This window comes from Pelodiscus sinensis, chromosome 4, assembly GCF_049634645.1.
Source record: "Pelodiscus sinensis isolate JC-2024 chromosome 4, ASM4963464v1, whole genome shotgun sequence".
Lineage (NCBI taxonomy): Eukaryota > Metazoa > Chordata > Testudines > Trionychidae > Pelodiscus > Pelodiscus sinensis.
In genome coordinates this window covers 130,399,192-130,424,833 of record NC_134714.1, presented here as the reverse complement: position 1 = coordinate 130,424,833, position 25,642 = coordinate 130,399,192, and the positions used below count along the sequence as shown (strand labels likewise).

Sequence of the window (25,642 nt, the reverse complement as noted above, 5' to 3'; positions counted from 1 at the left end):
GGAGCTGACTGTCTGAAGGGTCCCTCGGCTGGAGTACTCCATGCTCCCAGGGCCATGACCCAGATTCCCTCAAGGAGTGTGGGGGGTGGAAGGGAGTGGGAGGCATGACCCAGATGCCCTTAAGGAAATCTGGTGGGGGAGGGGAGGTGTAATGATCCAGACCCCATCGGGGTGCCCTGGCTAGGGAGGAGAGGTAATGTGACTCATATCCCTTCTAGATCCCTTATTCCTGTGTCACTGTGGGACATCACAATTTAGGGTCAGATGGATCTCAGCCATCAATTGTTCTGTGGGTCTCCCTGGCATCCCCGCTGACTTGGTGCTGTGTTCTAGGAGGCAGAGATTGAGAACCGCATCTCAGAGATGAAAAAGGAGGGTTTCTGGTCCTTAAAGAGGCTCTCCAAGGTGCCAGAGCCAGTTCGCCCCAAGGTGCACTGGGATTACCTCTGTGAGGAGATGCAGTGGCTTTCAGCAGACTTCGCCCAGGAGCGCCGTTGGAAGAGGGGTGTGGCCAGGAAGGTGAGCTCTACCTCTCCCTCAAACAGCTCTGGCTGGTTTATTAAGTCCCCTAAAAACACAAAGGTGGGCATGGATTATCTTGGAAATAGTTGTACCATTAGGAGCTGCAGGGCAGAGTAAATGGTGCAAACTGTGGACATTTGAGATGAACCTGTGAAAATATAACATCAAAATGTTCTAGGTCTTCTAACTCACTTTTACATACACCTTGGGCTCAAAACTATGGCTCCCAAGCAGGATTCATTTCAGCCAGCATTATGCACCCACCAGGCCCCCTGGGATATCTACAATATGAGAGTCATTGAGTGTCAAATTTCGGAATTCCAGTGTAGGTCAAACCACACTGCAGGGCTGATTGATTTAAATTGAAGGTGTATAAGTGATTTTAATCAAGATTTAAATCTGCAAGCAGGTAATCTTGATTTAAATTGTTTATTTAACTCTTGTTTTGCATTTTTAGTTGTTTTTTTAAAGAAACATTTATTCTCATTGGTTGGTAACCAGTATAACAATTGCGTTACAACTAAATATACCCTAACTCTAACCCTAGCAGTGCTTGATTGGATGCAGAGGGAGCATGTGGCCCTCTTAGTCAATGTAGTGTGCATCAGCTCACAACTCACTTCATGTGCCTTTGGTTTATGTGGTGTCTCTTTAGCAATACCAGTTGTGGGAAAAAACCCACTATACAGACAGAAATCAGCAGAATCTGGCAACCCTGCATGTGGGCAACGATAAACAAAACGTCTCACGGGCCACATACAGAATCCTGATAGGCTGCATGTGGCCCTCGGGCAGCAGGTTGCGCACCACTGGGCTAAGGTCATCCAGGCTCTGCATGGGAGTAGCTCCCTAACAATTACTCCCCTCCCCCCCTTTCAAAAAAAATCCATTAATTTCACACCCATATCCAACAGCCCTCCAAGTGCACACCCACACTCCTTTCCAGCAGTTACTTCCCCCTCTCTCAGCTCCTCTGTTACCTTTGACTCCTCCAAGCCTTTGCACTGCTTCTGAGGGGGGCAGGAAATGTGATTCTTTATTGTAGCTTAAATTAATTATTACTCAGAGTTCTGTATTAACATACATGGCAAGGAATCGGTCAGAAACATATTCTGAATCTTTTTTGTTGTCTGCATTATTACAGAGTTGGTGACAGGTATTTTGAAATAAATAAGCAAAATAATTGAAACTGGTATGATTATATAGTGTTATTTTGACAAATATGCAGAATTATAAATTACCGTGCTCAGAAATTTAAATTTTTGGTGTAGAATTCCCCAGGAGTTATTTAACCAAGTGTATAGTTTAACTTACATTTTTTCAGATTCTTAATTTTAACATTTATTATTGGTTAAAAACAGTGAATGATATATTTTGTTGTTTAGTAGATTTATTTTTATTATTCATGTTAAGTTCTATTTGGAAATTGCACAAAAACAGCATTTTCATGTCAGACAAATAAGAGAAGAATCAAAATATGTTTTATATGGAAAACTAACTGATTTATTAAACAAAGGAAGCATTTAGTTCACTGAATTATGTTTTTGGTCACCATCTCCTTCAAAATTTTAGAACTAGTAGATCTCTCCCTCTCACACCTAATTTTTATTCTTAGGAAAGGAAGAAAAAAAATAACTTTTCTGCATTTTCCACACCCAACTGGTTTATTACTATGAAATAACTAGTCATTCAACTGAATTAGTTGGATAAAACAGAACTGAAGAAAATTAGTCTTCAGGTGCAGAATAGGTTACTTCTGTCAAAAGTTGGTTTACCACTACAGCAAACTCTGGTTCCAGGTGCTTTGCCTGTGACTCAAATTTAGTATTAAATAGGTTTATTTTAATATAAAACCTCTAGCTAATTTAAATGTTGAAAATCTGATTAAAAAAGAATAGTGTTTTGTCCATCCAGCCATGCCAAAGAGGGTAGATATGCAGAAGGACAGGGTGTCTGTTGCAAGATAGAGTGTTTGCAGGTCGCCTGGTGTCAAGATAGCTGGATAGCTCCCATGTTCTGTGAGTTCAAAACCTGTCCTCAGCAGCTTTGTGAGACTGCTGGCACATTCTTCAGGGGCTTTTCTGGGAGTTCTGCCCTGAGAACAGACCTTCTGGTCTAAGAGAGAGTATTTCCAAAGGCTCTGAAATCCATCCAGGTGCCATCTGTCTGCCATACATCCAAGCGCCCTTCTGTCTGTCCATGTTCCTTTGCTCCATCTAGGCTTGACCTGTCTGTCCTATGCACTAAACGAAAACCTTCCTGATCCTCCTCCTCAAATTGTGGCTAGTGTCCCAGCTGTTGGTTGGCAGCATGTTCCTGGGCTATAGCTCCAGTTAGAGAGATCTCCCCGTCCCCAGTACAGTCAGCCCTGGGTTGGAGCTGACCCATTCCCTCCATGCATGCATCTCACCCTCTTCCCTCACCTCCTCCAGGTTGTACGGATGGTGATCCGGCACCATGAAGAGCAGAAGCAGAAGGAGGAGCGAGCTAAGCGGGAAGAGCAGGCCAAGCTGAGGCGCATCGCCTCCTCCATCGCCAAAGAGGTCAAGCAGTTCTGGAGCAATGTGGAGAAGGTGGGTAGGGTACCCAGCACTGGAGGGAGCACCCAGGCTGGCTTTGGGCCTGGGCTTCTTCAAATAAGAATTGTCACATACAGACCTCTTTAGCCTGGTATCTGTGCCTATTTGCTACTCTCGCTTAGGCTGTCGGGTTTCTCTGTACCAGCATCTCCTGCTCTCTGTTGCTTCAGCTTGAGCATCAGGACTCTCTAGCCCTAGGTCTCTGCCTCTTCACTGCTTCAGGGTGGGTTTTGCTAACACGGCATCTGGTATCAATCAGTAGAATAGTCATCGGAGAGGAGATTTCCTTTTGCCTCTCAGGTGGGCCATAGCAGGAAGGGTCTGCAGAAGCGAGTACGACAGTCTTAACAATATGCTACCTATTGAGACCTCCCTCTAACTCTTTTCTTTCACTTTGATGTCCCTCCCTGCCCTGGCCCTCCATCGGCAGGTGGTGCAGTTCAAGCAGCAGTCTCGCCTGGAGGAAAAGAGAAAGAAGGCCTTGGACCTGCAGCTAGACTTCATTGTGGGCCAAACAGAGAAGTACTCAGATTTGCTGACTCAGAGCCTCAACGAGACTTTTCCCATTGCCAGCAAGACTGGCTCCTCCTCCCACATCAGTTCCTCCCACGCTGGCTCCACCGCGTCCAGCCCCCCGCCACCCACACACCTCACCGATGATGAAGGTAGGGAATCAAAGCACCCAGCATCCCATTTCCTGCTCACCTTGAGCCAGCCAGTCCTCCCTAGACTTAAAGGTCTTGAATCTTTTTCCCCTGAGCTAGCTAGTCTCTCCTGGCCTGGGGTTGGATTGGAGCTGGCACGCTCTAAAGAGAAAAGATTCCATGTCCCATCCTCTGAGTCTTCCAATCCTGTCCGCCTAGGGCCCAATCAGCTGCTGACTCCTAAGGGGAAAAGGCTCCAGATCTCCCAGGGTTTCCCACTTGCTGTCACTGCCCCAGATTCACCCTCGCTTCAACCTTCTGCAGATGGGGACTTCCAGCCCCATGAGGAGTCAGACGATGAGGAGACGATTGAGGTGGAGGAACAGCAGGAAGGGAACGACTCGGAGACGCATCGGCGTGAGATAGAGCTGCTGAAGCAGGAGAGTGAGCTGCCCCTAGAGGAGCTGCTGCAGTCCCTGCCTGCCCAGATCCTGGAGAATTCCTGCATCACTGCCCCCTCTACCTCCAGCTCCGAAAATGAGGAGGAGGAAGAGGAGGCAGCGGGGGAGAGTGAGGAGGAGGTAGAGCAACAATCGAAGATGGTAAAGCTGGCTGATGGGTGGGTCAGACCTGCCAGGGAGGCTAAGGGGTTTGGTGATCAGCGACAGTCTGGGAGGTAGGAGCTGGGACACTCCGACGGAGGCAGCATTTTGCTCAGAGCAAGCACCTCCCTTCCTGTCCACTGTCCTGGAGAAGGGTAGGAGGGCTTGGAAGGGCCAAAGCTCTCCTGGTGCGGAAGGGCCTGGCCCATCCTCCTCTCCAAGCCCTGTTCTTCATGCCTCCAGCAGGAGAAAGAAAAGTCTGTCATACAGAGGAACAAAAGGCCGTGGAAGCCTGACAAGGAGGACGAGGAGTTCACAGCCAATGAGGAGGAAGGTGAGCATAGCAAGGGATTTGCTGGTGTGGCTAGGTTCTGGATGGATGGGAGGTGACCTGGCTGCCGCTGGTGGGGCTGATGAATTGACAGGACTCTCCCCAATCTGCATGGTAATACAGCCCCCTTTCTCTCAGCTGAGGATGAAGAGGAGACAATTGATGCTGAAGAGAAGCTGGAAGGGGACATGGATCACAGGAACGAACTGGATGAGTTGGCCCGGGAAGGTATGGAGGGGGGTCTGTGGAGAGCATGTCTAGGAATGGGCTGGGACAGGCCTAATTGTCCTCCTACCTCTAGGATCCTTCCCTGTCATTTAACTGAACGGGTGATAGAGGTTTTACCCACCCAAGCTTGCTAGGGGATGGAGTCCTCCGGAGTGTGAAGATCTCAGGACAGGGTAATAACCCCAGCAGTGGAGCCAAATCCAACACCTTGGGATGCCCCAAATCTTTATCTGGCAGATTTATTCTTGGAATCTCATGTTGAAATCAGTCCTTGCACCTTCCCCTCAGTGCTGCCTCATTCCTGAGCCCTGAAGGACCAGGCATCGTGGAACTGGACTGACTCCAGCCCCAACATTCAATGTGGCTTGGGTCTCTGAGGGACGCAGGTTCACTGTTCCACCATCCCCTGCATTATGTCATCTGCGTTCAGAGAGCACTTAAACAGGTCCCTGCCTGGCCCCATAGGCTGGGATTTGGTAGCTGGTGCTCAAAGGAACCTCTCCATTGCAACCCGCAGCCAGGTCTGTCCTGTGCTGGCTGCGTTACAGATCTGGAGAGACATTTAGTCCCAGGGCGCAGTGGGACATGACATCACCCTGCCCGATCCCAGCCTCTACACATCCCCAAGTGCCCTCTGACCCAGTCGCTGTCTGGCAGGGGAACTACCCATGGAGGAGCTGCTGCAGAAATATGCTGGCGCCTACGCCTCGGACTTTGAGATGGATGAGTCGGACAGCTCCTCGGGTGCCTCGGAGCCCAGCACCTCGGAGTATGAGGAAGAGTCTGAGGATGAGGACCACAGCAGCCAGTCAGGTATGGAAGGAGGAGGTGGTGCGGTCTGAGGCGAAAGTGGGTGTCTTAAGGCAGTGCTTATGCTGGCTGGATCTTCTCCCAGACTCCACCACAGAGGAGGAGAGCGAGGAGGTAGAGGAGGAGAGCCAGGAAGAGGAGGAGGAGGATGCCACCACTGAGGAAGTGACGACAGCAAGCCGGGAGGAAGACTTTGGTGTGGAGTATCTGCTGAAAAGGGACGAGGATCGGGGAGAGGGGGGCAACGACGCAGCCCCTGCCCTGGGACCCAAGAAGGAGATCACGGACATTGCAGCCACTGCCGAGAGCCTTCAGCCCAAGGGCTACACCCTGGCCACCACCCAGGTAAGCAGGACTGCAGTGGGGAGGGGGCTAGAGAAGGGGAGAAGGCAGCAGACTAAGCCCCTCCCCCATTGTGCAGGTGAAGACGCCTATCCCTTACCTGCTGCGGGGGACCCTACGGGAGTATCAACACATCGGCCTGGACTGGCTGGTCACCATGTACGAAAAGAAGCTCAACGGGATCCTGGCGGACGAGATGGGGCTGGGCAAGACCATCCAGACCATCTCCCTGCTGGCTCATCTGGCCTGCGAGAAGGGTGAGGGGGTGGGACAGTCCTTCCTGGGCAGCTCCATCTCTGCTGGGAACAAGAGAGGAAGGGGGAATCCTGCATGGGTGGGCCCAGATGCCTGGATCGCAGTAGCCACCTTCCCCACAGAGAACCTCAGAGCTGAAAGGCTGTGGAAATGGAGCTCCCTTCCCCAGGGCTGGCGGAGGCTCATTGGCAGGGGCGTGCGTGTGGCAGTGACTGCCGCGCCAAGGTCCCTGAGCCTGCAGCTTGAGAGCAGCTCTGCTCTGTGTTGGTCCCACAGGTAGCTGGGGGCCCCACCTGATCATCGTGCCCACCAGCGTGATGCTGAACTGGGAGATGGAGATCAAGCGCTGGTGCCCCAGTTTCAAGATCCTCACCTACTATGGGGCGCAGAAGGAGCGCAAGCTCAAGCGGCAGGTGAGGATCCCCTTCCTCACCCCCAGTGCACCCAGCAAATGGGATACAGGACTGACTCTCCACAGTGGCTGAGGGTTGTCTGCTCTCCCTGGCAGAGGGGGGTGAGTGTAATAGTCATACAGACTGAGTGTGAGAGCCCCAGATGAACCCAGCCAAAAACCTGCCCCCACATGCTGTAGAGGAAAGGGAAATCATCTCTCCCAACCTAGGATTCCTGCCAGTCTGACCTGGGGAAAAATTCCTTCCTAGCCCCACATATGGTGATCAGTTGGACCAGCCAGTCAAGTAATTTAGAGAGACTGTGTATGTGTGCGCCCTGGCTGCCCTCCCATGTCCCATTTCCAGCATGGCCATCCCCAGGGCTCTACAAATAATGCAGTGTACTTGCCCATGGCGAGTAGATTGCAACCCGGACGAGCCGGGTTCTGGCGCTCTGCGCATGCGCACATCGCCGGACAGCGCAGCTGGTGAGTAGGGTTTGCCGCGGTTCAGTGAGCCCTGCCCATCCCTGATACTTCAGAGGAAGGCAATGATTAAAGCATCACAGAAATGGAATGCATGGTGAGATCGTTTCCTGACCCCTGCCAGTGGATAGCTGAAGCATGAGCTTTAGGAGCATAAGAAATCTCCCTCCTGTCAACACAAGCAACCCCATCATCTCCCTTAGAACTAATGAAGATTTTTGCTCCCAGAACCGCTGGGGGCTGCTCCAGAACCTGTTGGAAACCTAATTTCCAGATAGAATTTGTTCATGGCCAGTTTATAACCATTTGTTCTTAAGCCCGCCTTGCCCTTTATAGCTCTTCCCCCTCCTTGATATTTACTCCTCCCCCAGCATATTTATACAGCTTAGTCAGATCCCCCTCAGTCTTCATTTGACTAAGCTAAATAAGCCAAGCTCTTCCAGCTTTCTCTGGTGGGATCAGCCCTCCATTTGCCTGGTCATCTTCATAGCTTTTCTGTGCACCAGTTCCGGTTTGCATTTATCTTTCTGGAACCAGAGCTGTGCACGGTTTCTGTGAAGGTCTTACCCGTGCACTGGACAGGCATTAATACTTCTCCCTCTCTCTACTAGAAATGCCTCTCCTGAGACTTCTTAGAATCACATTTGCCTTTCTCACTGCTGCAATACATTGGTGGCTCAGTTATTCTGTGATCAACCCACACACCCACAGCTCTCCTCTCTTGCTTCCAACTGATGAGCTTGTAGCAGAACTTCTTATTAGAGCTGAGGTGCAGGACTCTGTACTTTGTTCTACTAGATTTCATCCCATCTCTGTCTGTCAGTGTCAGGGTCATCCAGCACTTCTAGTGTAATATTCCAGTTTTCTCTATTGAAGTGCCTCCCGGTTCTGTATCGTTAGAACACTCCTTCTTTATGAGGAGGCAGGCTTCTGCAGGGTCACACAGGATACTGGCTGGCTTGGAGGGAGCAGGGAGACAGACATGAAGCCTTTACCCTTTGAGGTGCCTGCTCTAGTCTGTTCCTGGACAGTGGACCTGCTGGTTTGGGGATGGGAAGGGGATCTGGATGGTCCATCCTTTAGGGGCTCTCAGCCCCTCCCAGTGTAACCCAGCTCCCCTCCTGCAGGGCTGGACCAAGCCCAACGCCTTCCACATCTGCATCACCTCGTACAAGCTAGTGCTGCAGGACCACCAGGCATTCCGGCGCAAGAACTGGAAGTACCTGATTCTGGATGAGGCCCAGAACATCAAGAACTTCAAATCCCAGCGCTGGCAGTCGCTGCTCAACTTCAACAGGTGGGTACCTCTAGCTGAGGGCGGGGGGCCCTGGCCCAGCATGTCCCAGTACACTCACTGCTCTGCCCTGCCTTTCCCCATGTCTCTTCCAGTCAGAGGCGGCTGCTGCTGACGGGCACCCCCCTGCAGAACAGCCTGATGGAGCTCTGGTCCCTCATGCACTTCCTGATGCCCCACGTCTTCCAGTCACATCGCGAGTTCAAGGAGTGGTTCTCCAACCCACTGACAGGCATGATAGAGGGCAGCCAGGAGTACAATGAGAGCCTGGTCAAGCGGCTGCACAAGGTGAGAGTCGGAACTGTGGAGCTGCTGGGGATTGGGGCTGGTTTTGAGGGGTGGGAAGCAGGGGCTATTAGGAATCAGGCCTGGGATGGGGTCTGCAAGGGACTGGGGTTGGAAGAGGAAATGAGTCAGGATCAGGATGTGGGTGGTTTGATCCAATGCTCAGAGCAGGGGTGACAGGCCTAGTGGTCAGAATTGGAAACAAGTCAGGAAGTCAGTCAGTTGCTCACACAACTTTCTGTGCTGCTTGCTGCTTTGAATAGTACAGTTGGGCCAATCGGTGGGGGCTGGGCATTGTCCACAAGCAGGATTCTCATAGGTCATGCCTCTGAAGGGTCAGAGTTCTTTCTGCTAGCCTCACTTCCCGTAGGGTGGGGGATGCTGCCCAGTGGGGACCAGGGTGTGAGGGCAGACTTTCCCTGTTGGGCTGTGCGTGGGCATTTCAAGCTAGTGATCAGGACACCTGGGACCGTTAGGGGCAGGGCTGGCTTTCAGACTGATGCCTCTGCCCCACCCCGGCAGGTGCTGCGGCCCTTCCTCCTGCGGAGGGTGAAGGTGGACGTGGAGAAGCAAATGCCAAAGAAATACGAGCACGTTATCAAGTGCCGGCTGTCCAAGCGCCAGCGTTATCTCTACGATGACTTCATGGCCCAGGCCACGTGAGTGCAGAGGGGACAGGACACTTGGGTCTGACCTGGTTTTGGGGGTGTGGGGTAACTAATGGTTTAGAGAAGGGGGGGCTGGGAGTCAGCACTCCTGGGTTCTGTCCCCAGCTCTGTCAGGGAGTGGGGCCAGATCTCAATTCCAGGGATTGCATTCTGCTGCTCTGAATCCTGTCCATAGTTTCAGTTGGACACAGCTTCCTGTCCCAAACGGCTGTGGTGAGTTGCTGTGTTAATCAGGCACTGCTCCCTAGCCCTGACTCAGATCCCTGTACAGTGTTCCCATGCGGTCAGCACTGGGTGGCTGAACCCAGGGTGGGGTTGCTCTATGGTTCTTACATGCCTGCCAGCCCAGAAACGCAACTTGTGGTAGCAGCCAGGAGCTCTAGCTGACTCTGCTCTTGGTTTCCCTTCAGCACCAAGGAGACTCTGGCCACGGGGCATTTCATGAGTGTCATTAACATCCTGATGCAGCTGCGGAAGGTGTGCAACCACCCCAACCTCTTCGACCCCCGTCCCATCCACTCGCCTTTCATCACCGAGGGCATCTGTTTCAGCACCGCCTCCCTCGTTCTGGGCGCCCTCGAAAGGGACCCCTTTAAGGCAGGTGCCCCCAACCTTCCAAGGGAGATGGGACGGGCTTTCTCCTCTAGGGAACATCAGCTCCAATGCAGCCACAGGGCAGGGGCTTAGCTGGCTAAGAGAAGACAAGGTGGGGGGGGGGGGGCGTGATATAGGGCCATTCCCCTCTAGGGGGAGCAAAGAGTATTGGTTTGCTTTTGTGGCCATGGCAGAGGGAGCGGGGGGAATGGCACATGGGTCCTTTCCCCTTCCTGCCAGCCCTGGTGTTGCTCCAGAGGGAAGCATGAGGAGCCATGGGGAGGGCTGGTCCTCTCCTAACTGGGCTTGGCCCCTTGCAGCATGTGGACATGGGAATTTTCGACCTCATCAACCTGGAGGGGCGTGTGTCCCGCTATGAGGCCGACACCTTCCTGCCGAAGTGGAAGGTGACAAGGAAGCTAATTGAGGAAATCGCAGAGTCCCCAGACCCTCCGCCCAGGCCCAAGCCTGTCAAGATGAAAGTAAACAGGTACTGCAGCCCCCCACTGTGGATCGCTACGGGAGGGGAGGAGGCTGTCTTTGGCTGGGGATCTCAATGGGGGATGGTTCCATAGCACAGAGTAGGAGGTTGGGAGGAGACCTGGTTTTCTCTAGAGGGGGAGGCCTGGATTTGCAGGAGGGTCAGCAGGGAGTGGTGAATTCCCTTCCCCCTCACACTGTCTGTGTCCCCCTCCCTGCAGGATGCTGCAGCCGGTGCCAAAGCCAGAGAACCGGACCGTGGTGCTGGTGAACAGCCCTCGCCCCATAACCCCCTTGCAGAGACCTATGACTCCTGTGCTGCCAGAGGCTCTGGCTCCCATGCACCCAATGGGCCCCGTTCTCCCAGGGCCCATTCAGCCGCCCTTACTCCCTCACCCTATGGCCGTACCTGTCTCGCTGCCCTTGCCCCTCCCGCCGTCCCCAGTGCCGGTGCCTCCCGCTGCCAGGCCACAGGGCCCAACACTAGTGCCTACGCTGAGCCAGAACAACGCTGCTGCTGCCGTGCTCCAGGCCCCGGTGTCTGCACCGCAGGGTAAGGGCCTTGCTCCCGTGGGAGGGGTGGGGTGGGGCTGAGTTCCCACTGGGATCCTCTAGGATGAGGCCCTTGCCTCTGCTTGAGGCCTGAGATACCATACTTGGGAGGGTGTGGCCAGGATTTCCCCTCCCCTCTCCTTTTTGGGATGCAGGGCCTGGCCAAGTAAAAGCGCCTTGGCCTCTTTCCCAGGCTGGCGGAGCTGGGCTGGTAACCTCCTTGCCCTTCCGTGGGCTGCGTGGCTAGGCTGGCAGACTCCTCTCTAACCAGCCCCTCTTTCCTCCCGCAGTCCTGCCTACACTGATGCCTGCGGCCCAGCTGGTCCCAAATGCCCCCCAGCCTCCCGTGCTGCCGGCCCCTGCTGCCACTGCTGCTGCCTCCGCCCTCAAGCCTGGGCCAGTGCCAGCCCCCGCTGTACGGCTAGCCGCCAGCCCCCTGAACCCTGGCACCATGGGGGGCATGATGAAGCCAGTGACAGTCCATTCCACCACCAACACCCTGCCTGGCTACAGCTTCCCAGCCACCAGTGCTGTGCAGCAGAGACTGCTGCTCTCCCCAGACATGCAGGCCCGGCTGCCCTGTGAGTACAAGGGGCGCTGCAGGGAGTGGGGGGGAGGGTGGTGGGTACCTGGCCCCTCCCTGGGAACTGACCCCGTCTCCTCTCTGCAGCGGGCGAGGTAGTGAGTATCGCACAGCTGGCCTCTCTGGCCAACCGGCCGCTGCAGAGCGCCCCAGGCAGCAAGCCCCTCACCTTCCAGATCCAAGGCAACAAGCTGACCCTGACGGGCACCCAGGTGCGGCAGGTCACCATGGCCCAGCCCCGACAGCTGCAAAGTAGGTAAACCCCTCCCCTCCCTTGTGGCCCAGGTACCTCTGCCCTGTTCCCCGGGATATCTGTAAAATCGGCCCCCACGCCCCATCCCAGAGGTGGCTGCATCTCAGCAGTCCCTGAGTATTGAGAGCCTTAGAGCCCTCTCCCTGCCCCACTCACTCCTTCCTCTGCTTCCACCATTGCTGTCCTCACTGCCTCTCACTCATGCCCCGTGCCCTGGCTGCTTTCTCGCCTCTTCTCCCCACGCAGCCAGAGCTCTGCTGGGGGCTGCTCAACACTGTCCTTAGACCAGGCAAGCCAGAGTGGAGGGAGAGGTGTGAGAGACAACAGCACTTGGGGGAGGGGATGGAAGAGCCCTGGTGGTGGAGTAAGAACAGATCTGCAGCGCAGCCAAGGGAAGATGCAGGGAACTGAGGAGCATTAGGTCAAGGGGAACCAAGAGGCACTGATTGGCGGGGAGCAGAGAGGTGCAGGATGTGCGGAGGGATACTGATGGGGTGGGGAGTGGAGAACCAAGGTGAGCAGGGAGCAGAGGGGCATGGGAAGGAAGGAAGGAGGGCGGGGGAGACACAGATGGCCAGGGTGGCATCCCTCTTAGCTCCAGCCGTCTCCGCCCATGAGGCGTCTGTTGACCCGAGGGATAGAGCAAACCTCTGAGCCTGCCCTGCTGTAAGGCCCCAGTGCCGGCCTGGCCGGGTCGCAGCAGGCAGGCGCACAAGGGACCGGGCTGGGCGTGTGCGCGCTGGTGGGGAAGCTTGCAGGTACCAGCTGTTCATGCTCTCCCCCTGCAGGGAATGTAGTTCACCTGGTCTCGGCCGGGGGACAACACCACATCATCAGCCAGCCTACCCAGGTGGCGCTCATCCAGGCCATGACGCAGCAGAGTGGGCAGGCGCAGGGCGGGGTGCAGGCCATGCCAGGCCCCCAGCCCACCACCATCCTGCCCGCCACAGCCTCTGCCACTACGGCAGCCGCCACGTCAGCAGCCATCAGTGTCCCCATAGGTGCCACACAAGGTGAGTGCCAGCGGCCTGGGGGCAGAGCACGGCGAGCAGAGGCCAGATTCCTGGGTTCTGTTCCCAGTTCTCGGAGCAGAATGGAGCTAGTGGGATTGAGCAGAAGGGGCTGGGAAGTAGTGGTCCTGGGTTTTGTCCTCAGCTGTGGGAGGAGAGTGGGGTCTAGTGGTTCACGTGGGCACGTGTATAACCCGGTTTTCCTTGCTCCCAGTGCCCTCCTCGGTGGTGAACAGCTCTGGGGTGGTAAAGATTGTGGTACGGCAAGCCCCACGGGATGGCCTGGTGCCTGCCCCAGCCCTCCAGCAGCCTCCCCGCCCAGCTACAGCCACCTCGACCACCACCCTGCCTACCCTACCAGCTACCCTGATGGCACAGCGAGCCCAGCTCCCTGTGGCACCCATCCCGCCCGTGCGGCTGCCCACTCAACCGCTGGTTCCTGTGCGGACACCCACCCCACTCCAGGCCCTAGTGCGGCCCATGATACGGGTAGTGCAGGCACCAGTGCCCAGCATGGAGCAGCCAGGTAAGTTTGTCTTCTCTGCCTTCCTAGTTGGGGTTCTGTGCCCTAGGACTCGCACTGATCCCACCTGGCTTTCCTCTGCAGCACCAGCGCCACCTTCTCCTGTCCCGGCGGCCCCTCTCCCCAACCCTCCTGCCACCACCATCGCCACTGTCAGCTGCCCCTCGCTGGCTCTCCGGCCCGCGCCTGCAGCTGCGCCCAGCCCAGGGCCCAAGGAGGAACCTGAGACACTAACGCTACGCTCCACCACACCCACCCCACCACCCCCATCGCCACGGGCCCCACGGCACAGACGGCAGCCCCCTCCCCCGCCCCGGTCACCCTTCTATCTGGTGAGTGAATGAATGCTGGGACTGAGTGGGGAGAAGAGGGAGCTGAGCCTGGGTCAGAGTGGGCAGGGGGAGGGGCTGGGATAGCCCAAGCTGGACTTAATGTGGGGAGGAGGATCTCCATGTAGTGGGACTGGGATAGGTCTGGACCAACTGGGAAGGGGAGGGGAGAGGGGAGCTGTGCTAGCCCAGACTGGGCCGGGTGGAAGGGGGAGAGTTTTGGGGCTGGGGGGGTGTCCCGTAGTAAGCCCTGAGGCCTGTGTGTCTGTGGTCCTGGCAACAGGAATCACTTGAAGAGAAGCGGAAGAAGCAGAAAGAGGAGCGCCTGGACCGGCTCTTCCGCCTCAACGAGCAGCACTGCAACCTGGCGCCCATCTACGGCACTGAGGTGCTGCGCCTCTGCACCCTCTTCCCTCCCAGCCCTGCTGGGGAGCAGGAGGAGGAGGGGCAGGAAGTGGCCCCCAAGTTGGATGGCTGGAAGGGGGCCAGCTACACCCACTGCTACGTGGCGCAGGTGCAGCGGGACCCCCAGCACCTAGAGGCGTACTGGCAGCGGGCCACAGCCCTTGCCCAGGCCATCCTGACACCCCAGCAGAGGGTTGAGCAGTTGGCAGACATCATCGAGAGGTAATGCCTCCCGGCGGCGCGGCTGGGCCCCTCTGAGGACCAGGGATCTGGGGCAGCTGCCTTGGGAAAGGGGTTAGAACCCAGCAGCCCTGACTCCCAGTTTCCTGCTCAGCCCCACTGTAATCCACTGACTCCCCCTCCCCTCCCAGAGCTGATGATGGTGAAGGCGTGTCCACAGTCCCCCATGCTTGCTGCTGTGCCACGGCTCTTCGCACCCTCAGCCCTGCCTGTTGTATCTGCAGGTTCATCTTTGCTATGCCTCCCGTGGAGGCACCTGCCATCACCATTCACACCTCTCACCCACCCCCGTCACTCCTGCTCCACCAGGCCATCTTCAAGGAGACGCTGCGGCGGGAGATCTCACCCCGCGCCAGTGGCCTGCATCGCATCGTCTGCAACATGCGCACCCAGTTCCCTGACCTCCGCCTCATCCAGTACGACTGTGGTATGTGGGCCCCTGGCTGACCCAGAGGAGGGCTGGGATGCAGGGAGGCTGAGTGAAGGGGACTGCTCAAGGGAAAAGCAGAGGCTAGATTTGTTCTTGGTTCTCCTTCACCCTCTGTCTTGCTGGTCTGATCAGTGTCCCCTTTCCTTCCTGCAGGAAAGCTCCAGACCCTGGACCTGTTGCTGCGACAGCTGAAGGCCGGTGCACACCGTGTCCTCATCTTCACCCAGATGACCCGTATGCTGGACGTGCTGGAGCAGTTCCTCAACTACCATGGGCACATCTACCTGCGCCTGGATGGTAGCACCCGTGTGGAACAGAGACAGGTATCTCCATCTGCTGCCTTTCCCTCGTGTCCATGTCTTGTGAGGCTTCACTCAGCAGCCAGGCTAGAGGCTCCTCAGAGCCACCCGGTCTCTCCTGCTGGTCTCATCCACTTCACACCAGGTCTCATCCACTTCACTTCCTTCCCAGAACCTGGGGGTCCAGACTGAGCCCTGCTGCTGTACCCGGTGCCACTAGACCCCACCAGCTCCATGTCCTATCTGCTACCCCTGATTTTGGCTCCCCCTCCCTGGCAGGCGCTGATGGAGCGTTTCAACGCCGACAAGCGCATCTTCTGCTTCATCCTATCAACACGCAGTGGAGGTGTGGGGGTGAACCTGACGGGTGCTGACACGGTGGTGTTCTACGACAGCGACTGGAACCCCACCATGGATGCGCAGGCCCAGGACCGCTGCCACCGCATCGGCCAGACCCGTGACGTTCACATCTACAGGTCTGCTGTGTGCCCCGCATCACCTGCTCTGTCTCCTCCTGACAGCACGTGTCCTCTCCCAAGTTATGAGGCTGACGCTGGCCCAGTGGGTAAGTTTCCTCTCTGCCTCCCCGTGCAGGCTGATCAGCGAGCGGACAGTAGAGGAGAACATCCTGAAAAAGGCCAATCAGAAGAGGATGCTGGGAGACATGGCCATTGAGGGAGGAAACTTCACCACAGCTTACTTCAAACAGGTATCTCGCCCTGCTGAAGCAGTTGTGTTCTCTGCTTCGTTGCAGCCCTCGTGGACTTGCAACTAAGGCAGGGCTAGAAGCTGAAACTCCTTGCCAGAACCCAGGAGTCCTGACTCCCTGCTCTAACCCAAAAGACCCTACTCTCTTCCCTGAATAGGGGGACACTGGTCTGTGCCTAATCTGGGTGTATCTGCCCCTCAGCAAACCATCCGGGAGCTCTTTGACATGCCCTTGGATGAGCCGGCCAAGAAGGATGGGGAGGTCCTCACCATGGCACCAGAGGATGAGGAGGATCCCATGGCTAACAAGCAGACCCAGATCCTGGAGCAGGTAAACCCCACCCAGCCATGGGGAGGGCAGGGTTTCCCTCCGCTCTGCTGCCTCATCCACTGAGGTGAGTGTGTCTCGTGGCAGGCGCTGTGCAAGGCCGAGGACCCTGAAGACATCCGGGCGGCTACGCAGGCCAAGGCTGAGCAGGTGGCGGAGCTGGCCGAGTTCAACGAGAACATTCCCTTAGATGCCGATGAGCGGCCCAGCAAGGAGGAAGAGGAGGAGATGTCTAAGGCTGAGCAGGAGATTGCCTCACTCGTGGAGCAGGTGCACCTTGATTCGAAGGGGATCCACCTTGTATCACCTCACTCATCTTGTTCCTACCCCCTATACATTAGTGTATCTCAACTGTGGGAGCATTGCATCATGGGAAGGGAGTGGGTGGCTGTGTCCTTGCTGCCCCCTGCTGGAAGAACTGAGCCCTGCTCTTGGTGGATAGGTTCAGAATCTTACAGACTCTTCCAGCGGACCCCTGGGTTTCACCAATTAGATCGGCCCAACATTTCAGGGCTCTTATGTGCAAAAGGACCCAAGAGTCTTGACTCCCCGCCCCCTGTTGCTCTAACCCAGTATGCCCCACTCTTCTGCCAGAACTAGGGATAGATCCCAGGAATCCTGGCTTCCCAAATCTATCTGGTCACTCCTGTGCCTCGTCTTCTCCCCCTGCAGCTCACCCCCATCGAACGCTATGCCATGAACTTCCTGGAGGCCTCCTTGGAGGACATCAGCCGAGAAGAGCTGAAGCAGGCAGAGGTAAATGTGACCCCCTGGAACTCTTTAATTGCTTGAGGCGGGGTGGAGCATCTCATCATGGCTGACCAGAATGGCTTTGGCAGCACTTCCAACCTTAAGCGCGTGGCCCTCCACATGCAACGCAGCTTCGGTGGTGCAGCCGCACAGCAACCATCTCTTAGGCTGTTGTGAGCCCTACACCCCTGGGCTTATAACCTTTCATGGAGATGACACTGGAGCACCGGCTGACTGGTGGACAGGGTGGCCCCGGGGCACCAAGGCATAGTGTAAGCCTATCTAGATCAGTGTCCTGTCCCCCTTGCTGCCTCAGATCACACCCAGGGGCCATCTAGCTGGGTATCCCGTCCCCTTCACCATCCCAGGTCACAGCCACAGGGTTATCTGGCTCCTTGTATCCTGTTCCAGATCATGCTCATGGGACCATCGAGGCACAAGCATCCCTCTCATATTCTGCCGTGTACCTCGCCCTTTCCCTGCTGCCCTAGCTGAGACCCATGGGCCAAACTAGTCCAATATCCTGCCCTGAATTAGGCCAATGGGCCCATCTGACTTTGTGTCCCACCCTCTCCTTGCTGCAGTGGCTCAGAGCAGGTACTTTGGCTGCCTAGCATATGACTGCTGTCTCTCCCTCCCCCCCATCTAGGAGCAGGTGGAGGCCGCCCGGAAGGACATAGACCAGGCCAAGGATGAGGTGGTGTTCAAGCTGCCTGACGACGAGGATGAGGGTAGGCTCAGTGAAGAAGGCTACATGAAGAAGAGCAAGAAGGCCAGGGTGCCCAGCCGTGCATGCCCAGAACGGGCTGGCACGCGCATGAGTGAGCGACTGCGGGGCACTCGCCTCTCCCTGCGCGAGGCAGATGGAGTGGACACCGAGTTGCCCCACGCCCGGCTCCCAAGCCTGCGCCACCTGCGGGGCCAGCATGCCAGGCTGGAGTCTGAGGAGCCAGAAGATCACCTGTCCCTGGTGGCCCAGCACACACGTGGCGCCGCCATCCGCAGGGACCTGGTGCGGGAGGAGATGCCGGCTCTAACCCGCAGGGCTGTGGCCAAGAGGGAGGACCCAGGGAAGGTTCCAGGAGCTGGTGAAAGGATGCTGCGGCCCATTCATCACAGAACAGAGGCTCCCATTGCTGGGGAGAGGGTACTTCGGGCCTCCCCACAGAGACCTGAACCCTCTGCCACCGGGGACAAGTTGTTGCGAGGCACCCATCAGAGAGCTGAGCCCCTGGCCGCTATAGAGCGGGTGCTCCGAGCCATCCCTCAGAGAGCAGATGCCCCAGTACCTGGGGACAGGGTGCTACGAGGCACCCAGCAGAGAACAGAGTCTCTGGCTACCATGGAGCGGGTGCTGCGGAGTGCGCCCCCAAGAACAGATGTTCCAGCTCCAGGGGACAGAGTGCCCCGGCCAGCCTTCTTCAGGCCAGAGGTGGCACCTGCTAGAGAGCAGGACCTGACTCCCGAGACACCGATCACTGGGGCGAAACTTCTCCAGCTGAGACCGGAGGTAGCACCTGCCAGAGAGTCCTCCCAGTCAACACTTCCAGCTACTGAGATGGGGATGGCCATGGGAGTGCCAGCCCTGGTAGGGCATGAGAGCACAGCATCCACAGAGGAGCCGGCCTCGAAAATGCTCCCCGCTGAACATGTGCTGCAGATGAAGCCACCACTCTTTGGGGAAGAGGTGCTGGGTTCAGTGGAGCTTGTGACTAGAGAGAAGATGGGGAGCACAGAGCTGTCTTCTGCCTCAGAGAAAGTTCCTCTCCCAGCCCCCTGTGGACTGGAGATCCCAGCCACTGACAAGCTGGTGCCAAGCCTGGAGACGCCAGCTTCTGGGGAGGAGACACCTGAAGAAGCCAAGGGATTCCAGAGCAAAGCCAAGGTGGCCCAAGAGCTGGCCCAACACCCAGGGGAGCTGCATAGTGTGGATGTGAAGAGGGGGGAGCCAGTCAGGCATGTCCCAGAGGAGCTGGAGAGCCCAGTGCCTGATGGGCCTGTAGCAGAGCTCCCCCTGGAGATGCCCACCCATGGTGCTGCTAAGACAGGGATCGAATCGTCCACTGCTGAGTTTTTCTCCACCACAGAGGACAAAGTCCCAGGAGAGGCAGAGCCCCAGCCAGCCTGGCCTCTCATGGGCCCCCTGAACCAGCCTGTGGAGGCTGCCAACTCCCTGCCTCGACTGAAAATGCCTCCCCCCAGCAAAGAGCAGAATGGGCTAGAGAGGCCTTCCCCTTTCTCAAATAGCCTAAGCAAGGCCCAGCCCCAAGACCTGGCCCAGGACTCCACAGAGCCAGCAGAACTAATCAGTGGTGGCAGCGGCACCCTGAAGGAGATGCCCAAGAGGGGTCTGGGGGACCAGGAAGGCAAGCCCCAGCACCCAGATGGAGTGAGTGCAGCCTCTCTGGAGCTGGGGGAAATGCAGTCAGGGACAACCTCCTCTTCGGACAGCCCGTCGCCAGCAAAAACACCACGCCGGCGCACCAGTGCTGATGTGGAGATCCGGCAGAATCACCAGGGCCAGGATGGCCCAGCTGCCAAGGTCTTGCGCAAGCTGCCAGGCCGCCTGGTCACTGTAGTGGAGGAGAAAGAGCTGATCCGGCGCCGGCGCAACCGCGTCCACAAGACAGATGCCACTGGTAGCACTGTGGTGAGTCCCAGCAGCAGTTCCGCTCACAGCATCTCAGAAATGGAACTATCCCCCTCTGGCAAGGAGCTGCCGCTGCTCCGTGACCTGCCCGCACGCCGTAGGATTGAGCTGGAGAGTCGGGCTGCCAAGGAGAGGGGAGATGAGGGCTCTGGTCTGGAACTGCCCCCCAGCCTGCCCCCGCCTCCCCTCAAGCGTAAACGGGGTCGACCCCCCAAGAACAAGTCTCCAGAGCAGCCAAGCCAGGGCGAAGTACAGCTACCACCTGGCACCCACGTGCCCCGCATTAGTAAGCCAGAGATCAAGACTCCGGAGCCATCCTCACCCAAGACAAAAACCCTGGAGCAGCCATGCAAGGGGGAGACATGGCCACTGCCTAGCACCCCAAAACCACGTGGCCAGAAGCTGGAACCTAAGGCCCCCGAGCCAGCCTCTCCAAGGAACAAGACAGAGAGCAGTGAGAATGATTCCCCCTTGGAGAAGCGCCGGCGGGGCCGGCCCCCGAAGACACATTGGGTCCCTGCCGCTCCTAGCACTGAATCACCCCCAAAGCGCAAGCGGGGCCGGCCCCCCAAGAACCCAGCTTCCCCCCGTGTTGAGACACCAGCCCCTCGTCCTGGCTCAACCTCAGACCGCGACACATCCACTGAGAAGGAGCCGCCCCCACCTGGCCACAAGAGAAGGCGGAGGAGGAAGGAAGAGCCCGGTCCGGCCCCCAGTGAGAGCTCGTCAGATGGTGAAGAAGCCCGGCCCCTCACCCGGCTGGCCCGGCTCCGGCAGGAAGAGAAGCTGGAATCAGGCAGTGAGTGCTCGGCCCTGCTTCCATCCCAGAATGCAGCCCCTAAGCCAGAGCCAGACGGCACCTCCTCAGGGGAGAGCAGCATGTCAGAACAGACCCCAGCTCGCTCCACCCGACAGCGGCCAGGCAGCTTGATGCCACCACTGGAGCAGGAGCATCAAAGGCGCAAGCGGGGGTGCCTGTCAGAGGGTGGCAAGTCATCCGGGGCTGCTGGCTCTTCAGAGGAGGAGGGAGGTGGTGAGTCGGAATCATCGGCAGAGTTGAGCGGGGAGGAGGGCGAACGGCAGCCCAAGCGCCAACGCCGCCACGCAGCCCGAGCCCCTAGCGGCAGGAGACGGCAGTGCCCCCAGGGCAGCTCGGCTGACCGAATCCTGCGAAGTGCTGCTGCCACTCCAGCCGGCAATACTCGCTCAGCTGCTGGCGCCCCCACGCCCTCGGCCACTGCTGCTCCTGCTGCCATGGTTACCTCCTCGCTAAGTATCAGAGGCCGAAAGCCCAAAACGTGACCACAGCCTGGGAGATCCTAGAGTCACTTCCCACTGGGATAGATCGGAGCTCACCTACCCACCCACCCCCATCCCACCCTCCTCGGGCAGCAGTCCAACCATGCTGGGCTTCCTGCATCCCTGCCACCCCGTCTGGACTGCTAAACCACTACTTGAACTCGGGAGGGGCTGGTGGCAGAGCTGTCCGATTTCCCCTTGCCCCAATACACGCTCGGCTCTGTGGGCACAAGTTAACCCAGCTGCAAGGTGCGGCAGCTTGGGTGACCCTGCTGCTCCGGCCCTGGGGAAGACGTGTCTCGAGAGGGAAGGGGGCTCTGCTCCCTGACATCATGGAGCAGGCAAGTGATGTGTGTGGCTCCCCCTGGTTCTGGGCACGGGGTCAGCTGAGGGCCTGGCTGGATTGGCCCAGGCGTTACACATCCTTTTTTATTTCTATTGTCTTGCCCAATCCAGGCCTGGTTCCAATTTCCACTCCTGCCCCACCAATGGAGGGAGCTCCCCTCTGATTTCTAAAAACTCACCCTTTCTTTTTAACTAGCTTGGGTTGGTTTTTAACTGACGCGACCAAATTGGTGGCCTCCCACTCCTACCTGGGGTTCTCGATTTCCTTCCTGCTCTTCCATGCAGGAGCCATGTTGTCAGGCTGTTGCAGCCAAATGTGGCCACTGGGGACAGACTGGAACACGGGGTGCAGCAGCCCCGAACACACAGAAGACATTGTCCTCTTTTTAATTATGTACATTTCAGACTCACAGCTCCAAGGACTCTTGGGGCTCTGATTGGTTGGACCCTAACCCCTTGACACACACAACCCCCCACCTTTCTCTCTATGTACAGCCCTTGTTGTAAAATAGGTTCTTTTGAACATAATCTATGCAAAGGTTATTTTGTATAGGGGAGTACACCATTCCCCCCTCCGTGGCAGGACTGGGGGCAGCAGCTGTTGTCTGATGGTTGGGGGGGTGAGCGTGTGGTTGGGGCACAGGGGGTGTAGGGACTGGGGGGAGGTGTTCCCATGGAGCTGTCTTTCCTACTGAAGCATGTTCAGAACGTGTACAGAGGTCCGATGTAATCTTTCTTCAGAATAATGCTATGAATAAAGTGTTTAAAAAAAAAAAAAAAAGAAAAACCAACAGCACAGCCCCCGCCTCTGCAGTGTGGTTTGTGCCTCTTCCACATGCCTGGTTCCTTTCCACTCCTTCCCAGCCTCCTCCTCTTATGGCCGTGATTTTCATTGTAACCTGCCACTGTGCTCTTTCACTGCCTGCCGCCGCATAGCTCACTCCCATGCTGGGATCATGGGTATCCCTCACCTAACCCATTTCCTGCCATTTTCAGAGGTTTGGGCCGTAGTGGCACTTCAGTTGTCTCCTCCCACCCCTGTTCTCTGTAGCTCACAGCAGGACCAAAATGTGTTGGGCTAATTGAAGTCATTGGACCTAACAAAGGGAACTGGGTGGGATTAATGACTGGTGCTCTACAGCAGGTCAGACTAGATGCTCCGTTGAGCTCTTTCCGGACTTAAGCTGTAAAACAGCCCTCCTGGAGCATCACCTTTCCTGTGTTGAGCCCTGTATGTGATGGTCAAGCTAGAACATGCGTCGGAGAGGGGACAGACTGGCTCAGAGTCAGTGGTCATCTAGCCCAGTATCCTGTCTGGCAGCCCCAACCACTAGAGGAAGGTGTGGGAATATCCCAGTAGCAGATGTAGGGGTCATCTGACCCTACATCAGATTCACACTGCAATTTCTAAGAATTAAAGATGAGTTCAGGTCCAAGAAGGAGAGGTGTACTTTGTGTTGGCGTTCGCATGAGCTATGCTAACTCTGGGTGTTGTTTAGCAGGCCTCCGAAAATCTTAGTATTGCCATTATCATGTGGCAGTGAGTTCCCCAAGACTAATTTCTGTGTATGAAAAAAGGATTTCCTTTGCTATAATTTTGCTGTCCCCTTGTTCATATGTTGTAAGTTGGGGAAAACAGGCTTTCTCCCCACTCTCAGCCCATCAGTATTTTAAAAACTTCCATTGTGTTCCTTCTGCCTCTTACCCAACCCAATTTCTGTCAATCTCTTGGAGGCCCAGGCAATGCGTCCAATGACTCCTGAGAACGGGGAATCTACCATGAGCCACATGATGGCACTTCTAAAACAAGAGCCTCCAGTATAGTTATTCTTAGGACAAAAGCATCACAAAGAAAACATTCTTAAAAACAAAGTATTGACAATTTCATAATCATGCCAGGAGTAGCCTGCCTTGGATATCATTTGTGGTTGCAGTATCCATCATTCCACTCTATGCCTTTTATGACTCAGCCATGTGATTTGCATTGTCCTGTATGGCTCAGCCACATGGCTGGCACCTTTTTATGCCCTTCATGGCACAGCTGTGGGCATGGCACATCACTGTGCCTGTAATATGCCATAGTCAGGTGGCTGCCACCTCCCCCTTCCTTTGATGGTAATGGTGCGTGCAGGACAGCTAGTCTGGGTGTGTGAGGAGGTGGGAATGCTTTGTGCTAGTTATATGACTCCCATGGCTGACTCAAAGCCTCTTCCCACTTTGCATTGCTCTCCTTGTGAGGGAAAGTTTGCTCTGTGGGTCAGGGGAGATTAAGGATAGGTTTTGAGTTGCACATTCCAGTTAAGCCCAGTAAGTTCAGTGAGAACAGTCTGGAATCTGCATCCCCCTATACTGCCAATGGAAGAACCAAGATGAGGCCATGGGGAAAAATGACCCACAGCTGGAAACAAAAGAATGAAGTGCCAAGGGACAGTGCCAAGGAGCCAGGATGGACCTCAGAAGAGCAGGGCAGTGTGGGACTTGGCTCCTCCCAGTGGGGACGCTTTGAAGCCTGGCTTGTGCATGCTGTCTGTTCTCATGGTGGCTCCTAGGTAACTAATAGGGCCCTACCAAATTCACAGCCATGAAATATCATGGACAATGAAGTCTGGTATCTAGGGTAAAATGTACAGAATACTTAAATTTCGGTGGGGGGAGGAACCAGCATTTTTCAAATGTTGGGTCCTGATTCAAAAGTTGCAGGGAGTCATGGTATTGTCACCCTTCTATGCTGCCTTCAGAGCTGGGCAGCCAGAGAGCAGTAGTTGGCTCAGCACCCAGCTATAAAGGTAGCACTCTGCCAGCAGTAGTGCAGAAGAAGTACAGTACCATGCCACCCTTAATTCTACACTGCTGCCTTCACAACTAGGTAGCCAGATAGTGGCAGCTGCTGACTGAGGACCCAGCTCTATAGGCAGAAGTAAGGGAAGCAATACCATACCATCCTATCCTTATGGCTACTGGTAGTGACTCTCTTCAGAGCTGGTCTCCCAGCCAGCAGCTGCTGTCCGGCTGCCTGGCTCTTAACAGCTGCACTGCCTTCAGTAGCAATGCAGAAGGGTAGCAATACCACACACACAAACATTCCTTTTTAGGTCAGGACACCTACAATTACAACATCATGACATTTCAGCTATAAAGAGCTGAAATCAAGACAATTACAATTTTTAAAATCCTATGATCAGGGGTTGCCGAGCCATGGCGAGCCCTGCTCGCCAGCAGCGCTGTCCGGCGTTCTGTGAATGCGCGGATCGTTCTGCGCATGCTCAGATCGCCTGAACCCGGCTCTTCCGGGTTGTAATCTACTCGCCACAGGCAAGTAGATTACATAGATTGAAGCCCTGCCTATGACTCTGAAATTGGTGGAGCCCTGTTAATAGCTGATGCCTTGTTTTGAAAGGTTGTTGCCTGGATCCTGCGAGAAGTTTATCTTTGTTGACATCAATACTGAGAGATGGGGTGCCTTGAGCTCAAAGATCCGGTCAGCATGGGCACAGGGAATGCCCTTGTGGTACATCAGGAGTCCTGGACATTGGGCACATTAATGGCCAGGACAGAGCACAGATCCGATGAATCCACACCGCTCTCCCTCTGCCCTTAAATGCAATTGGTGGAGTAACAGCCTGGGCCATGAGACTACTTCTCAAGCCCTTTATTCTTTGTGTGTGAAATACACACACATCCCTCTCTATTCTCACCTCTTTATTCCCATTTATTCTAACACTGGAATAAATTGCCTAAGGAGGCTGTGGACTCTCCATCACTGGAGATATTTGAGAGCAGGTGGGATAGACATCTATCATAGATGGTGCTTGGTCCTTCCATGAGGTCTCTCTCAAGGTCCCTTCCAGTTCTAATGTTCTGTGATATTATACTTTGTTCCTATGGGTCAGGTCAAAGGTCCATCTAGCCCAGTATCCTGTCTTCTGACAATGGCCAATGCCAGGTGCCCCCAGAGGGAGTAAACAGAACAGGGAACGAAGTGATCCATCCCGTCACCCATTTCCAGCTTCTGACTGAGCTAGGGACACCATACATACCAATGCTACATTCTACCTGCCCAAATCCTGAACCCCACCTGCTCTGCTTGTCCTGCCCACCACATGCCCTGCCCACGCTGCTGGCAGTCCATCCCGCACCCAACCTACCCTACATTCCACTCAGCCCATCTCATGTCTTGCATCCCTTCCACCCCATACCCACCTTGTCTACCCTATATCCAGCCCCTGCACTCTGCCTGGCTCCTGCCTTCTGCCTGGCCTGTGTTCTCGGCATGGCCTGCATTCTATGTTCCTACACAGTGAGACTTAGCATATTAGAAAACAGTGTTTGTAAAAACCCCTAGGTAATCCAGATTGCTCTGTATCAATTACCTTGTGTCTTCTGTATTTACCACTCCCCCAGTCTTTGTGTCACCTGCAGACTCAATC

At 55.8% G+C, this 25,642-nt stretch overlaps 1 protein-coding gene across 10 annotated transcripts in view; it reads left to right on the top strand.

Annotated features, from left to right (window-relative positions):
- The window catches only part of SRCAP (Snf2 related CREBBP activator protein), a 29,612-nt gene extending 7,606 nt beyond the window's left edge, over window positions 1-22,006 (top strand). For 3 of the 10 annotated variants that reach the window (XM_075928867.1, XM_075928858.1, XM_075928866.1), the window contains 30 exons: window positions 334-519; window positions 2,955-3,095; window positions 3,532-3,766; window positions 4,070-4,347; window positions 4,591-4,681; window positions 4,802-4,906; window positions 5,564-5,719; window positions 5,802-6,061; window positions 6,138-6,315; window positions 6,590-6,726; window positions 8,318-8,487; window positions 8,580-8,772; window positions 9,292-9,428; window positions 9,848-10,034; window positions 10,352-10,521; window positions 10,733-11,064; window positions 11,354-11,644; window positions 11,734-11,898; window positions 12,688-12,912; window positions 13,124-13,435; window positions 13,517-13,764; window positions 14,045-14,388; window positions 14,631-14,833; window positions 14,990-15,159; window positions 15,415-15,611; window positions 15,730-15,844; window positions 16,046-16,174; window positions 16,259-16,441; window positions 16,844-16,927; window positions 17,571-22,006. In XM_075928867.1, coding sequence (XP_075784982.1) covers window positions 334-519; window positions 2,955-3,095; window positions 3,532-3,766; window positions 4,070-4,347; window positions 4,591-4,681; window positions 4,802-4,906; window positions 5,564-5,719; window positions 5,802-6,061; window positions 6,138-6,315; window positions 6,590-6,726; window positions 8,318-8,487; window positions 8,580-8,772; window positions 9,292-9,428; window positions 9,848-10,034; window positions 10,352-10,521; window positions 10,733-11,064; window positions 11,354-11,644; window positions 11,734-11,898; window positions 12,688-12,912; window positions 13,124-13,435; window positions 13,517-13,764; window positions 14,045-14,388; window positions 14,631-14,833; window positions 14,990-15,159; window positions 15,415-15,611; window positions 15,730-15,844; window positions 16,046-16,174; window positions 16,259-16,441; window positions 16,844-16,927; window positions 17,571-20,873 — 8,925 coding nt within the window. In that variant the 3' untranslated portion in view covers window positions 20,874-22,006. The remainder of the gene's footprint in view (window positions 1-333; window positions 520-2,954; window positions 3,096-3,531; window positions 3,767-4,069; window positions 4,348-4,590; window positions 4,682-4,801; window positions 4,907-5,563; window positions 5,720-5,801; window positions 6,062-6,137; window positions 6,316-6,589; window positions 6,727-8,317; window positions 8,488-8,579; window positions 8,773-9,291; window positions 9,429-9,847; window positions 10,035-10,351; window positions 10,522-10,732; window positions 11,065-11,353; window positions 11,645-11,733; window positions 11,899-12,687; window positions 12,913-13,123; window positions 13,436-13,516; window positions 13,765-14,044; window positions 14,389-14,630; window positions 14,834-14,989; window positions 15,160-15,414; window positions 15,612-15,729; window positions 15,845-16,045; window positions 16,175-16,258; window positions 16,442-16,843; window positions 16,928-17,570) is intronic. The other 7 variants (XM_075928863.1, XM_075928859.1, XM_075928865.1 and 4 more) reach the window with 7 other exon arrangements.
- Window positions 22,007-25,642: the final 3,636 nt, after the last annotated feature.